The sequence below is a fragment of the Podarcis vaucheri genome (genome assembly GCF_965113315.1).
Source record: "Podarcis vaucheri genome assembly, chromosome: Z".
Lineage (NCBI taxonomy): Eukaryota > Metazoa > Chordata > Lepidosauria > Squamata > Lacertidae > Podarcis > Podarcis vaucheri.
Genome location: NC_138758.1, coordinates 23,336,544 through 23,352,840, shown reverse-complemented (window position 1 = coordinate 23,352,840; position 16,297 = coordinate 23,336,544). Strand labels below are relative to the sequence as shown.

The window sequence follows — 16,297 nt, the reverse complement described above, 5'->3', positions numbered from 1 at the left end:
AGGCAGTGGCTGTTCAAAAGGCAGAGCTGGGCAGCAACCTGGAGGATTTAGGGGAGGTATGGCAAGGGTCCCAGTGAAGGTGTGTAGAGCAGTTAAATAAAGATGCCAAAGCTAGGATCAAATGAGGTTTTCCCAGCTTTGGGAAAGCACTGCCGGGGTTCTGCTAACACCCCAGATCCCTCACACTGCCTTCCCAAAGGAGGATAAAATGGACAGATTTTAATAATATTTTAAGCCAATATGTGGCACGCCTAAATGGAACTTCTCAATTATGAATCTTCGCAATTTTGTACCACTTCAGCTCAGATCCCTGTGCCGCATCCCCGCATTACAGCAAAACAAGGTGCCACCTCTAGGGCTCTGGCAGGTCCTAGAGCCCGTCTTTCCTTCCCTAGCTTCCGGCTTTGGAAGGGCAGTGTGAGGCTTCCCGGATGTGGTCAGAGCCCTGGCAGTGACTTGCCAGAGCCCGGGCACTGCCTTCACTGAGGGATGCAACAGCACCATTTTATGACAGATCATGATAGGAACAGAAAATGGACTTAATGAAATGGCGCCTGGTGTACAACATTGTGATATGTTACCAGCTAAACATCACGATATACCAAGATCACAACTGTCCCAGAGCCCTTGCACTCTATTCCTAAATTCAGGTAAGCAGCCCTCCACCTTGCTGCCACCCCATTCTGGGGATCTGTGGCTTTACGTACCCCCCCCCAATATTGAGATTACAGTTTATTTTTCCACTGAACTAGCATGGCCCTGCCTGCAGAGAGAGCCCAAAGGAGGAGCAAGGAAGAGGGAAAGAAGTTCCTAGCAAGAACCGTAAGGCATCTCGCACTGGCATCTCTCTCATATCGTACCAGCCTGGTGCCTGGTGCTTAAAACAAGAAGCTCATGGTATCTATATTACTAAGGAAAGTTCCCAGGTAGGCTGCTTTCTTGAGTGCCTGTTCTTGTGGTTTGCTGCCCTCTGCAGGAAGCAGGGGACAGTTGAGGCAGCAGCAACCACAAGAGAAGTGATGACCAGCTTCACAGACCGGCTCCGACACTGATTTTTTTGACATACCACATGCACATATTGTTATGTATATCACCACATGGAGTATGATGATCTAATGTTGAACTCCCCCTCTCCACTGCCCTGGAAACTTCCACAGCCCTTGTGCTACTAGGGATGTTGGATAAAATCTGTTCCGTTCACTTTTAATGGAGAATCTCGCTAACCCACACTTCCTGAATCAATACAAGAACCAAAATGCAGCCATCCTTTGAAATTCACGTCTCCAGATTTTGCAATGCAGTTCTCCAGCCAACAAATCACTTTTGTTCATTTTCATTCACACACACACACACACACACACACACACTGCTATATCATGAAAAATATCAAAGTGGTTTACAATAATATCTATATAGTATAAAACCACATAAAATTATAAGCTTTTCTGAAAGATGTATAAGGTTAGCTGAACAGAATTGATTAAGGACTGATTTAGAAGGCACCTGTTGAATCTCTATTGGCAGAGTATTCCACAGCATCGGGTGGATGTGTACAAAATGTCGTGTACCATGTGTACCAAAATGCTGAGGTAATGTGCACATAAAAAGGCAGATTCATGGAAAAAAACATACAAAATGCATTGTAGTGGTAAAATTGCTTTCCAAGATGTATATATAAGGATACATTTGCACTAAATGCTGATGAATTTTCATGAAGTGTGTGTGTGTATCTCACAGACTGATGTGGAAATGTGAATAACTGAATTTAAGATTAAAAAAAAACAAACAGGAGAAGCTGAGAGAAGCCAAAATGTACATATTCACCCAGTTCTGGGCCCTACTGAAGTCAGAATCCTGACGTCAGTAGACACAAAAAGTAAGAGCATGGCTCTGAAGACTGTTTGGAAACTTCAGCTGGTGCAGAATTCAGCGGCCAGGTTGTGGGCAGGATAGTTTGAGCATATAACACCAATTGCAATACCTCAAGGACCGCCTCTCCCCATATGACCTACCCAGACCTTTAGATCATCTTTTGAGGCCCTCTCCTCCAAGGTCCAGAGGGTGGCAGCATGAGAACAGGCCTTTTCTGTAGTGGCTCTCTGCTTGTGGAATGGCCTTCCCAGGGAGGCTCACATCACGCTCTCATTACATACCTTTCCTCTTCTCCTACGACTCTGGCTAGTTAAACAATCTCTTAAACTGTGCAGGAGAGTTATTGCTTTGTTTGTTTGTTACTATGCTATGTATTTTTGCCTATTGTAAACTGCCCTGTGATCCTCAGATGAAGGGTAGTATAGAAAATAGATAGATAGATGATAGATAGATAGATAGATGATAGATAGATAGATAACTCTGCCCTGCACATTACCTTTCCACAAGCAATTGCTCTGGCTGTTTCTGCTGCTTCAAGCTCTGATAATGGAAGTGAACCAGGATGAAAGGAAAGTTGTGCATGACCCCCAAAGAGGATACAGTGGTACCTTGGGTTACAGACACTTCAGGTTACAGAGGCTTCAGGTTACAGACTCCACTAACCCAGAAACAGTATCTCGGGTTAAGAACTTTGCTTCAGGATGAGAACAGAAATCGTGTGTCAGCAGCACAGTGGCAGCAGGAGGCCCCATTAGCTAAAGTGGTACCTCAGGTTAAGAACAGTTTCAGGTTAAGAACAGACCTCCAGAACGAATTAAGTTCTTAACCCAATGTACCACTGCACCTCTTTTGCATAAAATGTCCATGTGTGTGGACACACATATATTAGGGTTGCCATATTTCATAAAGTTAAAATCTGGACAGGAAAGTTGTTGAGCTTTTTTCTTTTTGCCCAAAGTTGAGTTTTGCTTTGTTGGTTTTTTTGCAAAATTTCCCAAATAATTTTTTTGCCTGGACACTGCTTGGGGTTGCAGTATGCCAGATATGTCCAGATGTATGGCATTCCTAATACACACACAAACACACACACACACACACCCTGCAAATTTAAAAATGATATAATTTAAATATGAAGACACACCTTACTATAACAGGGAAAACTGTGTCTGGGTGAGCTGTGTCTTTATTTATATATTTATTAAATTTCTACAGGAAATTACTGTAGGAGATTGTAGGATATGGTGACTTCAAGCTGCTGCAAACACCCTTTGGATCATCACTGCTCCAACTGCCCAACACCAGGTCACATAGGAAGCTGCCTTAAGGTTAGTCAGACTCCTAGCCCATCCAGATCAGTACTGTTTACACTGATTGGAAGTGTCTGACCAGGGTTTCAGAGGAGTCTTAACCAGCTCCATCTGGAGATGCCAGGGACTCAACCTGTGACATTCTACCATGTTCTCTACCACTGAGCTACCACCTTTCTTCAACCAGGAGGTACACAGGAAACTGCTTTACATATTCAGACTGTTGAGCCATCTAGCTCCATATCATCTACACCAGGAATAGGAAACTTGTGGCCTTCTGTATGTCGTCAGACTACATCACCCCTGACCACTGGACATTCTGCCTGGGGCTGGTGGGAATTCAACTGTAACAAGTTTTGGAGGCGCACAAGGTCCGCATCCCTGGTATCCACTGACTGCTGGAAGCTCTCCAGGGTTTTAGACATGGGAGATGCTGGGGGTTGAACTTGAGACCTTCTATCTGCAAAGCATTTGCTCAACCACTAAGCCATTGATCATAAAACACTAGACCGAGAATCCCCCTTAATCCTGGAATTGACTCTGCCAGGCTACTCTCTACTTCAAACATAAGCAGCAAACCAGTGCACAAAGAAGGACATGTCACTTGGCTCTCATTTTAGCACCATCTTCACCAACCTAGTAACTTTCAGCTCTTTTGGATTCCAACTCCCAATAGCCCCAGGCAGCTTGTGGCTGGTTGGTGAAGCTTGGCCTAGCACCTCAAGCATCAGAAAGCTCTTAAGATCTACATAGGGGTGTAGGGGCATTCTGTCCAGAACCTGAAATTGTCTCTGTTGCGAGCCCAGATTACTTCTCTTAGGCTCTTTGACTGTAATCCTGGGTCACCCTGATGCTGTGGGTGTTTTCCCATATTGCAACAGGAAACCAACAGAAATGGCGCAATGTGTGGTTATTGCTAAGAACTTGAGATCAGAAGTCCTATGCCATAGTTCAAATCTTGCCATAGCCATGCATTCGCTAGGCCTATGACAGTTTCAGCCCCAGAGTAGTAACAATGCTCCCTCTGTTTAAGTGTTTTCACCTATGCAGTCAAAAGCAGCCCAATAAGAGTGAGGAATCAGCCAACTAGGGGAAGCCCTGAAGTTTGCATAAGTGCAAAAATATGTTTGGGGGTGGGTCTAAAGGGAAGGAAACCCCTGAAACAGTCCAACAAGGACTGAACATGCTGAGTAGCCACATAATATTGGCTTATTTTATTTTTTAAGTGGGGTGGGGAGAGAGGAGAAAAACTGGGAGGAGGAATTGAATGGTGTATCTGGAACAGGAGAACTCATCCAATACAGCAATATTTTGATTATAATGGCTAGTTGTGAGAGGCATATATTAGTTCTTATGCATGCGAAGGGAATACAGTACAGTGGTACCTTGGGTTACATACGCTTCAGGTTACATACGCTTCAGGTTACAGACTCCGCTAACCCAGAAAGAGTACCTCGGGTTAAGAACTTTGCTTCAGGATGAGAACAGAAATTGTGCAGCGGCGGCGCAGCAGCAAGAGGCCCCATTAGCTAAAGTGGTGCTTCAGGTTAAGAACAGTTTCAGGTTAAGAACAGACTTCCAGAACGAATTAAGTTCTTAACCCGAGGTACCACTGTACAGATAATGAAAGCTCTTTTATCAATGTTCTCCACCCTGTTCTTTTCCCACTTGTATCTTTTTGATACAGATGTGGAATTATTATTATTAAAATAATTTGTTTTCAAGACTGAAAAGTGACTTGAGAAGTGAGGAAAATCCTCACCTTTACAGGAAAATCATATAATGATAAATATTGCTTCTTTTGCAATTGGAGAACTGTGTAGCTGAAGAAAAAGAAGAGTCTGACTGAGATTACCAATTGTGCAACATAGTAAAAATGAAAGGGGGGGGGCAAATCCTCCAACATATACACCTATGTAATTACTGTATTCTGCTAACCAAACACTGTGGAGAATTGTAAAAGCACTGAATCACAAGACATTCCATCAATAGCTTTTAAAGTTTCCATGACAAATCCTGCGCTATAGAAATAAGCCAGATGACTGTGAGCTAAGGGCCATTTCAAAGGCAAAGTTCCTCTCATAAGCCACACACTGCCCACTGGCAAGAAGCTTTCTGCTGTTTCAGACAGGTGACATTCCTAGTCTTACCGGGAGATACAGGGGATGGGACCTGGGACCTCCTGGTTACGAATCAGATGCTCTGCCACTGAACCTGTAGATCTTCCCTGGGCCTAATGAACTGCAGTGAAGGGGTGTTGGGCATTTGGCTCTGGGATAACTAACTCAGTGGTAGTGCCTATGCTCTCCTCCCATATGCATGTCTCAGGCCAGGTCATCCTTGCATAGGGATGGGTGGGAAATTGGATTCAGTCTGCATTTAAAGGCGAACCTACCAAATCCACTCTTCCTGACAAACCAGAACACAACCATTTCTCTAAATGCACACTACCTCAAATTTTTCAGTAGAGTACCACAAGTAACACATAAAACAATGCATTTATGAATGTAAAGTCTGCATCAAAGTGCATACAGTAGTGAAAACAGCATGCAAAAATGCATTGTAATGGGAGAAGTTGCTTTGCAAAAATTTACATTAGCAAGATTTGCAAGGGTCTCTCCCAGCCCAACCTGGAGATGCCGGGGATCGAACCTGGGACCTTCTGCATGCAAAGCAGATGCTCTGCTGCCAGTCAGACTTCTGTATATGGAGCGTGTGTGTGTTTGTGATACCATTTCATCCTTTACACAAGACATTAAAAATGTCTTGGTCTCAGGTTCCAACTCCAGAACCTCCAGCTAAAAAATCTAAGGTACCAGGGCTGTGAAAGATAGATGACAGTTGAAGTAGGCAATTATGGAATAGATCGCTGGGTTTACTGCACAATAGCGTCTTCCACCTGTCAGTCCAGTGGTGTTATTGCACCAGAGACAAATTTGGCCAAAGAATCAAGTCTTCAGGAAAATACTTCCCAAAGAAATCCAATACAGAATCCCTCTCTCCGTTGCCAAAAACAAACCTACTATTGTTGCAATTTAAAAACATATATATGGGGTGCGGGGAAAGCCAACCAATACTTCTGCTGAATTCATAAGGAAATGAAGAAATACAGCAAGAAACTAGAATTCGGCTGAACCAAGCAAAAGAAACCCAGAACACCACGTTTTACCTTGGCTTTCAGGGGTGTCACTGGAGACCTTTCTTTCTCCCTCTCAATCGCCTTTGGCACTGATGCCACCCTCAGGGGCTCCATGTTCCAGCAACCCTTTTGCTTCTGCCACAAGTGGGCAAGAAGAACCAGCTTGCTCCTTCTTCTCTCATCAATCTGTTGGTCCTATGCATTGTTGGCCCTGAGGAATAGCTATGCTGGAGAGCGATTGCGGATGGCCCTGTCCAATCTCCTGGCCCTCATGCGGCTGAGCGGAGATTTACCTGTCAAACGCCTCCACCCCACCCCACCCCACCTTCTTTATCCTTGGGCTTCGCTTGATTTCCCAATGGCCTCTTGCTTGGTGACTCTAACAGTGCTGTGTCTCACCTTTCACCCGGAGTAAAAGGACAACTCCTTGGTCGGTTTGTTTTAGTTATGGCTCAAAACTGCCTGGAATGTAGTGAGGCAGAGGAATAAGGTTGCTGTCCTGCCATAGGCAACTTTTTGCTCTATCTCACTCCTTGTTGTCCACACCAGGGAAAGTACCTTGATGACGAGGGTGCCTGTTGATGAGGGCAGCAGCTGAAATGGCACAAGCAAAATTTTTTCCCTGCAAACTAGTCATCGGTTGCTTTTCCCTCCACAGAGGAGGGAAAAAATATGTCTACAAGAGTCAGTGGTCGCTTAGTGGGGGAAAAATAGTCCTTGTTAAATTCAGCATCATTTTAGTGCAAATTTTTCATAATATGCATATGCTTGTATGCACTTTGTCTAATATACACATTTTGGAAAGTGGTGTTCCTTCATATAATCCATTTGTGTATATTGTTTTCATGGGTACATTCATTTTTATGCTCACTCTCCCCCAAAATGTGCATAATGGAGTACTGAATTGCTAAAAAGGAAGGAAGGAAGGAAGGAAGGAAGGAAGGAAGGAAGGAAGGAAGGAAGGTGTGAATTGTGAACAATGTCTGTTTCATGTATTGTTTTGGAAAGTGAATATTAGGTATAGATTCATATTTAAATGCAAACTAAATTGAGTTTCTCCCTCATCCCTATGGGAGAGACAGTGTGGACAGACAATTGGATTCAGATATGGAAGATGTGAATTCACTGGGGTTTCCCCAAAGATAATGCTGTTCCCTAGTCTCAATTTGTAAAACAGGGGAAATTGTAGTTTACAGGTTTGGCAGGAGAACAAAACTATGAAGCAGATATTGAGAACTTGTGGCCTGCCATGTTGTTGTTGTTTAATCGTTTAGTCGTGTGTGACTCTTCGTGACCCCATGGACCAGAGCACGCCAGGCACTTCTGTCTTCCACTGCCCCCCGCAGTTTGGTCAAACTCATGTTTGTAGCTTCGAAGACCCTATCCAACCATCTCGTCCTCTGTCATCCCCTTCTCCTTGTGCCCTCCATCTTTCCCAACATCAGGGTCTTTTCCAAGGAGTCTTCTCTTCTCATGAGGTGGCCAAAGTATTGGAGCCTCAGCTTCACGATCTGTCCTTCCAGTGAGCACTCAGGGCTGATTTCCTTCAGAATGGATCGGTTTGATCTTCTTGCAGTCCATGGGACTCTCAAGAGTCTCCTCCAGCACCATAATTAAAAAGCATCAATTCTTCGGTGATCAGCCTTCTTTATGGTCCAGCTCTCACTTCCATACATCACTACAGGGAAAACCATAGCTTTTACTATACGGACCTTTGTTGGCAAGGTGACATCTCTACTTTTTAAGATGCCGTCTATGTTGGCCATTGCTTTCCTCCCAAGAAGCAGGCGTCTCTTAATTCCGTGGCTGCTGTCACCATCTGCAGTGATCATGGAGCCCAAGAAAGTAAAATCTCTCACTGCCTCCATTTCTTCTCCTTCTATTTGCCAGGAGGTGATGGGACCAGTGGCCATGATCTTCGTTTTTTTGATGTTGAGTTTCAGACCATATTTTGCGCTCTCCTCTTTCACCCTCAATAAAAGGTTCTTTAAGGTTCCTTACTTTCTGCCATCACGGTTGTGTCATCTGCATATCTGAGGTTGTTGATATTTCTTCCAGCAATCTTAATTCCGGCTAGGGATTCATCCAGCCCAGCCTTTCGCATGATGAATTCTGCATATAAGTTAAATAACCAGGGAGACAATATACAGCCTTGTCGTACTCCTTTCCCAATTTGGAACCAATCAGTTGTTCCATATCCAGTTCTAACTGTAGCTTCTTGTCCCACATAGAGATTTCTCAGGAGACAGATGAGGTGATCAGGCACTCCCATTTCTTTAAGAACTTGCCATAGTTTGCTGTGGTCGACACAGTCAAAGGCTTTTGCATAGTCAATGAAGCAGAAGTAGATGTCTTTCTGGAACTCTCTATCTTTCTCCATAATCCAGCGCATGTTTACAATTTGGTCTCTGGTTCCTCTGCCTCTTCTAAATCCAGCTTGCACTTCTGGGAGTTCTCGGTCCACATACTGCTTGAGCCTTCCTTGTAGAATTTTAAGCATAACCTTGCTAGCATGTGAAATGAGTACAATTGTGTGGTAGTTGGAGCATTCTTTAGCACTACCCTTCTTTGGGATTGGGATGTAGACTGATCTTCTCCAATCCTCTGGCCACTGCTGAGTTTTCCAAACTTGCTGGCATATTGAGTGTAGCACCTTAACAGCATCATCTTTTAAAATTTTAAATAGTTCAGCTGGAATACCATCACTTCTACTGACCTTGTTATTTGCAGTGCTTTCTAAGGCCCATTTGACTTCACTCTCCAGGGTGTCCGGCTCAAGGTCAGCAACCCCACTACCTGGGGTGTACGAGACACCCATATCTTTCTGGTATAATTCCTCTGTGTATTCTTGCCACCTCTTCTTGATGTCTTCTGCTTCTGTTAGGTCCTTACCACTTTTGTCCTTTATTATGGCAATCTTTGAACGAAATGTTCCTTTCATATCTCCAATTTTCTTGAACAGATCTCTGGTTCTTCCCATACTGTTGTTTTCCTCTATTCCTTTGCATTGCTCGTTTAAGAAGGCCTTCTTATCTCTCCTTGCTATTTTTTGGAAATCTGCATTCAATTTCCTTTATCTCCCTCACATTTTGCTTGCCCTCTCTCCCCCGCTATTTGTAAGGCCTCATTGGACAACCACTTTGCTTTCTTGCATTTCCTTTTCATTGGGATGGTTTTCGTTGCTGCCTCCTGTATAATGTTGCGAGCCTCCATCCATAGTTCTTCAGGCACTCTGTCTAGCAAATCTAAATCCTTAAACCTGTTCCTCACTTCCACTGTGTATTCATAAGGGAATTGATTTAGATTGTATCTTACCGGCCCAGTGGTTTTTCCTACTTTCTTCAGTTTAAGCTTGAATTTTGCTGTAAGAAGCTGATGATCTGAGCCACAGTCAGCTCCAGGTCTTGTTTTTGCCGACTGTATTGAGCTTCTCCATCTTTGGCTACAGAGAATATAATCAATCTGATTTCAATGCTGCCCATCTGGTGATGTCCATGTGTAGAGTCGTCTCTTGTGTTGTTGGAAAAGCGCGTTTGTGATGACCAGCTTGTTCTCTTGACAGAACTCTATTAGCCTTTGCCCTGCTTCATTTTGCTCTCCAAGGCCAAACTTGCCAGTTGTTCCTTTTATCTCTTGATTCCCTACTTTAGCATTCCAATCCCCTATAATGAGAAGAACATCCTTCTTTGGTGTCACTTCTATAAGGTCTTGTAAGTCTTCATAGAATTGGTCAATTTCAGTTTCTTCAGCACCAGTAGTTGGTGCATAAACTTGGATTACTGTTATGTTAAAAGGTCTGCCTTGGATTCGTATTGAGATCATTCTATCATTTTTGAGATTGCATCCCAGTACTACTTTCGCCACTCTTTTGTTGACTATGAGGGCCACTCCATTTCTTTTGCGGGTTTCTTGCCCACAGTAGTAGATATGATGGTCATCCGAACTGAATTCACCCATTCCCGTCCATTTTAGTTCACTGATGCCCAGGATGTCAATATTTACTCTTGCCATCTCATTTTTGACCAGATCCAACTTACCCAGGTTCATGGTTCTTACATTCCAGGTTCCTATGCAATATTTTTCTTTACAGCATTGGACTTTCCTTTCGCTTCCAGGCATATCCGCAACTGAGCGTCCTTTCGGCTTTAGCCCAGCCGCTTCATCAGCTCTGGATCTACTTGTACTTGTCCTCCACTCTTCCCCAGTAGCATGTTGGACGCCTTCCGACCTGAGGGGCTCATCTTCCAGCGTCATAACTTTTATATGCCTGTTGTCTTTGTCCATGGAGTTTTCTTGGCAAGGATACTGGAGTGGCTTGCCGGTTCCTCCTCCAGGTGAATCACGTTTGATCAAAACTCTCCACTATGACCTGTTCATCTTGGGTGCCCTGCTCAGCATAGCTCATAGCTTCTCGGAGTTCTTCAAGCCCCTTCGCCATGGCAAGGCATATGTTTGTGGCCTGCCATATGTTTGTTTGTTTGTTTGTTTGTTTGTTTATAAAGGCATTATACAGGGTGGCCCCAAAGTAGGTATACAGTTGAATAAATGAAATTCATCACAACAGGTTATATGGGTACACATTACTGGCACACAACAAAGTGGCAGTTAAATTTCAGGTTGGTAGTCGGAAAGAATAGTGGAGTCAGATAAAAGGATTACCGGTATTTTTCTTTACTGATACTGTGACTGATGACAGTGAACATGAGTCAAGAACAAAGAAAGTGGATTCTAAAGCAGTACACCTACCTTGGGGCCACCCTGTATGCTACCATATGATGAATCAGGACAGTGTACAATGATAAAACACAATGAAAAGCAGTACAAAACAATTGCAGTGAAAAGCAGTACAAAACAATTGTTAAAATGACTGGCTAATTGTGGGTCTTCATCTCCCATCAGCCTCACCCAGCATGACTGATAGCCAAGGAAGACTGGAGCTGGAGGTCAGCAACATCTGGAGTGCCCACAGGTCCCCACCTCTGCTGCAAAGCATTCAGTGGTGCTGTCAGAACAAGACTTTGGGGCAGATGTCCAAGGCCCCACTCAGCAACTTTGCAGTAAGTGAAGTAACACAAATTGCCATCCAAGGACCTTTCTAATCCAGAGAAGACTGGTGTTTTATTGCAGGAGAATTCTGCAACATATGGTTGACATAATATTAGTGCACGGGTGGTGAGTTTATTCTGTTTTTGTTGGTTCTGCAATGTTTCCCTATTGTTAACACATTATTGCTGCCTGTCCAGGGGGGCTACGGCAAAACAAAAGCAGGACATAAATAAACCAGTTATGGATTTTGGCAGGAAGTTACAGGATATGCAATGACTGGATGTCAGATGTGCAGCAGGTAAGGACAGGGCTTCAAAAGAACAACCAGTCACTTAGAGTGGGCTGCTGATTGCTCCTTTGCTGGCACAAGGTGTGCTCCCAATGGGCCCTAGGAGCATGCCTTGCTCAAGGAGTGGAAAGCAGTTTAGAATAAATATAAACTGCTTCTCCTTCTTAAACTGCTCTTTGAAACCACAGTGTGCTGTTCATTTCAACCTCCAGTTTTTGAGGCTTGCAAAAGGCTTTGTGAGCCATTTCCCGCTGCTCCTTTCAACCCCTGAAATTAGGCTGACAAAGCCCCTTGCACTGTGGTTTCCGAGTTTGGGGATCCCATGCAAGGGATTTTAACAGGTGGGGAGGACAGCCCAGCTGTCAATCCTGTGATATCATATTGACACAATATGATTGAGAAATAAATAGGTTGGCTCACCTGCCTGTCAAAGCTGGCACCCAAAGTAAAAAACCCCAAACTGATTTATTGCCTCTGCATTTGCTAGCATAATCCTCTGTGTCTTAGAATAATAAAGTTGTAGAGTTGGAAGGGACACCTTGTCCAACCCCCCACAATACAGGAATAAATTGTATATCCCAGTGATATTCTGAATATGCAATATATTAGTGTTTTGATGTATTTTGTTATCACTTTGTTGTTTTATTGCTTTGTGTGGTCCCAATTTTTAAAAATGTAAGAAAGAAATCAGAAAAGAATTGCGGACAATTTTTATTTTAATTAGGACAGCCTTGTTGTTATTTTACAATCTTTTGTAAATTTACAAAATTAAACGTACCCATTTCATTACAGGACCGCCCTATTGCAGATCACCATGCCACACTGAAACTTTCTTAAATGATTCATTTATTTACTTATTGCATTTATAAACCAACCAATTTGAAAATATTGTAGTATTGTACAAAAAAGAAATAAAAAACTAAATGCTGTTACAACAACAAGAATACATTAAATCCCTCTGCAAAATCAGCATGAAAAATATCCAAAAATGCTACCCCTAAAAAGTCTGACTAATATATGTATATAGCACTTGAAAGAACAAAATGTTGATACCATTCTGATTTTAGGTGTTGGTGTGTTCCAAAGTGCAGGTGCTACTTGCACCTGCTCCAGTTAATTCTTAAACAGGCCATGTGAAACCCACACAAATGACTTATATTTGGATGTTATCCCTGCACTGTTATAAATAAGAACCTTTTGTACATTGAAGGGTAAATTTTGTTGCTTTGTGGTAAACCCAAAATAAGGCTGTTATGTCAAAAATAGAAAGGGGGAAAAATCACAGGTACACCTGCAAAGCCTCTGGCCTTCTGTCTCCTTCCTGAAAATTATGTCAAATACAAAGGGCACACTTCACCGGCTGTTTCACCCTCACAAGGTCTGCTGAAAAGAGTGCAAGGGGCACATGAATAATCAGCTTCCTAAGCATGACACAAATGAAGAGAGTCCTGCTGGATCATATTAGGGACCAATCTAAGGAAGTATTTTGTTTCCTAAAGTGGTCAATTGGACAAATCCCTTAAGTAGGGCAAGAAAGCAGTATTTTTGTTTGTTTGTTTGTTGCATTTATGTCCCATCATTTCCCCCAAGGAGCTCAAGGAAACATAAATGGTTCTCCCCCCTCCTCATTTAAACCACAACAACAACCCTGTGAGGTCAGTTAGGCTGAAACACAGTGACTGGGCCCAAGATCACCGAGTGAGCTTAACAGTTGAATAGGGATTTGAACCCTCATCACCCAGGTACCTAGTCTGATACTCTAACCATTACACCACACTGGCTCTCAACAGCCCCTCTTCCATTGCTGGCCCTACCATTAGGCAACTGCCTCAGGTGGTAGTCGCGGTTATTCCTCCTGAGCCCCCAGCTGTTGCTACATGGCCTCTCCAGGGCTCACTAATCTGGCCTGATGCCTCAGGTGCGGTGGACAATGCTGTCCCACCAAAATAAGATTCAACTGCCAGCCCAGTTGGCTCTGAAGTGTGGAATCAGGAGGGGGTACCATCTTGTCCTTCACCTCATGCAGCAACATTTCTGATCTTCAGTAACTGCCGCGTGTCATACTGCCTTTGTGGTCGGCTATCATGGCTAATAGCCACTGACAAGTGGAAGCTGCCACACAATATTGCAATATATCCCCTCAGGGACAGGGATTTTTTTTTTTTTTTCCTGTCAAGGACTGCATTCTTCACAAATTATCTGTCAGGGGCCATGCTGATAGTGGGCAGGGCAGAAGTCAGTGTGTGGGGGGGAGGTGTCGCTATTTGTCCTTCTCTCTCCCTTACTCTTTCAACTTTTCTCTGCCATCCTACACTCCACTTTGCCTTCATTGAAACTGGGGCAGGCCCACCAATAAAGTGGGTTGAAGCACCTACCTCAGTTGGTGGAAAAACAAAGGACGTTTTCCCACCTGCCCCACTGCTCCCACCAGTGCCAGAAACTCCCCCCCCCTTCTTCCAGTGAGAGGGAGGCATTCTGGTGCAGTGTTGCCCCTCATCTTCCCCCCCTCCTGTATCACTCTAACAACTACATCACAGAGGCTGTCTTCTGGCAACTAAATTCATAATCGGATGTAGCATTTTTTAAAGCATTTGATAGCAATGAGGAAGGCAAATATAAAAAGCAACCTCACCTGCCCCCTGTGTTGAGTGAATGTTCCATAAAGAAAATTTCTTTTTAGATAGAGAAATTGGCTATGTGAGCAAAAGGTTCCTAGCAGAGCCAACTTAAATGCCCCTTTCCTCATTGTTTGTTTGTTTATGTATCTTTCTGGACCAGAGAGCTATATCTTCAGTACAATGGTAACCGTAGTGTTGAATTCAGGGAGTGTTGCTGTAAATTATTGCACCAAAGGAGACTCAGGAAACACTGATGATGATGCAAGCACCTTATTTAGAGTTAACTTTCTCTCTCTTTTTACTGGCAGAGTTCCAGGTCCCTTAACACAATTGCATGATCACATATCGAAACTGAACTTTGGAGCACCCTTATATGAAGGTTTAAAATTACTCCAGCCAGGGTTGGCATCAGTTTTGAGAGGTCCCCTGGTGTCAGGGAGGGACCATGAGTAGTGCCTAAGATGAGGCAGGCATTGGGAGTCATAATGGGCAAGCCAGTGGTCAGGGACTGAGGAGCAAACCAGAGGCAGGATCTAATAAGCAGTAGAAAGCGAGGACTAAAAAATATATAACCAAGGATGGAATCCCAAGCCCAGGAGCCAAATATAGGCCTCTAGTTCTTTCTGCTTAGTCCTTAGTTAACCCTAGTTGTGGGCAGGGTTGGTGAGGTCTCACAGGTCCCATTTAACACCCAGGCTGCCATGCTAAGCATCCTCAGGCTGCTGGATCTAGCCACCCTTTCAATTCCTTTTTTGATTAGAGCATTTATTATTACAGGCAGGTTCACTGATGTGCCACCTGCAAGGGTGCCCCTGAGTTGCGTCTCGCTGCTCAGAAAGCCTCTGAGCCCCAGCTCCCCTTTCTCTGTGTGACAGCTCACCTGTGGGAAAGTTCTGCTGAATTTGAAAGCCTGTCAAAATTTTGTGACCTTTTGGTCTGTCCTAATAAAAATTATTTGCCCAACAGTGGAGTTGGGATTTTTTTCTCAAGCTGATATTAATACCACAGTCCCTTTGAGGGTTAATAAAAAAATTCTAAAAGTGGCTGTCCATACAGTGATTTTAGGTGTTTATCAGTGACGTAAATAAATAGGCTTGGATTGTTTCTCAGTGCCATTGCAGGCTTTAAGAACCTGCTGCTGTTGTTTTTGTTTATATCAAGTGAATCTATGGTTTATGCACAATTACAGACCTTTACTTAAGTCAATTAATTTTCTCCCCCTAAAACAATACATTCATATGCTTTGTTAAGTAAAGCTGGAGCTAGACAGGGTTAAAAGCAGTTACACACATACACACATATATTTCTTTTTCCCCAATATTGGATTTTGGTCAAATATATTTTCAGATTTTTTGAAGCTTTAGGGGGGAAACAATGAACCTGTTTACTGGAATAAAAAGGTGGTAATTGTCTACCACACATTATAACGCACACCCCCTTTCTAACTACCTTCCTTTTTCTTGGGGGGGGGGGGAGAGAATATTATACAGTAATATTGTCTGCATCCCAATGTATTTGAATGCTCCACCTTGTGGCAGTTTGGAACAAGTGCAACTATACTCCATTCATCAATTCTGAGACTTGTATGAATTCAAGTCTGTGTAGCCCAAGCATAGGAGCCAATTCCTGGGGGCTGAGGTTCCTTTGGCCCCTCCAATAAAATATTTGAGGGGGCTGGGTCCCTGCAGAGTTGATGGGCATTGCCATTCAAATGGGGTGTGTGCACCACATCTTGTGATAGATTATGTGGGGCAGGGCTTATCTGCCCCTCAATATTTTATTCAAGTTGGCAACCCTGAACCCAAGACTTGCTTTTCTATATGAATATAGAATTTTGAATTTCTTATTCAAATGCGTGTTGCTGAAGTCAATGCGTGTTGCTGAGGTATGAACATTGCCTGCATAAAGTAGCTATAAGAAATATTTCATCCAATGAAATCAATGTACGAGAGATTGAGGACAAACAGGGAAATACCTTCTTACAACACATAAACCTGCCCAGGTATTAAGATCATCAAGACAAACC

The 16,297-nt window shown here is 43.4% G+C and overlaps 1 protein-coding gene across 8 annotated transcripts in view; it reads left to right on the top strand.

Moving 5' to 3' along the window:
* The first annotated feature begins 471 nt into the window (after positions 1-471).
* Positions 472-16,297, top strand: part of LOC309524095 (uncharacterized protein) — a 66,062-nt gene continuing 50,236 nt past the window's right edge. For 2 of the 8 annotated variants that reach the window (XR_014215779.1, XR_014215780.1), the window contains exons 1-3: positions 713-926; positions 3,085-3,197; positions 11,218-11,375. Coding sequence is in view for 1 of the 8 variants with exons in the window: in XM_082208492.1 (XP_082064618.1) it covers positions 518-650; positions 11,218-11,375 (291 nt within the window). In the remaining 7 variants the exon portion in view is untranslated. Of the gene's footprint in view, positions 651-712; positions 927-3,084; positions 3,198-9,822; positions 10,653-11,217; positions 12,577-16,297 lie in introns of those variants that run through there. The other 6 variants (XR_014215782.1, XR_014215781.1, XR_014215784.1 and 3 more) reach the window with 6 other exon arrangements.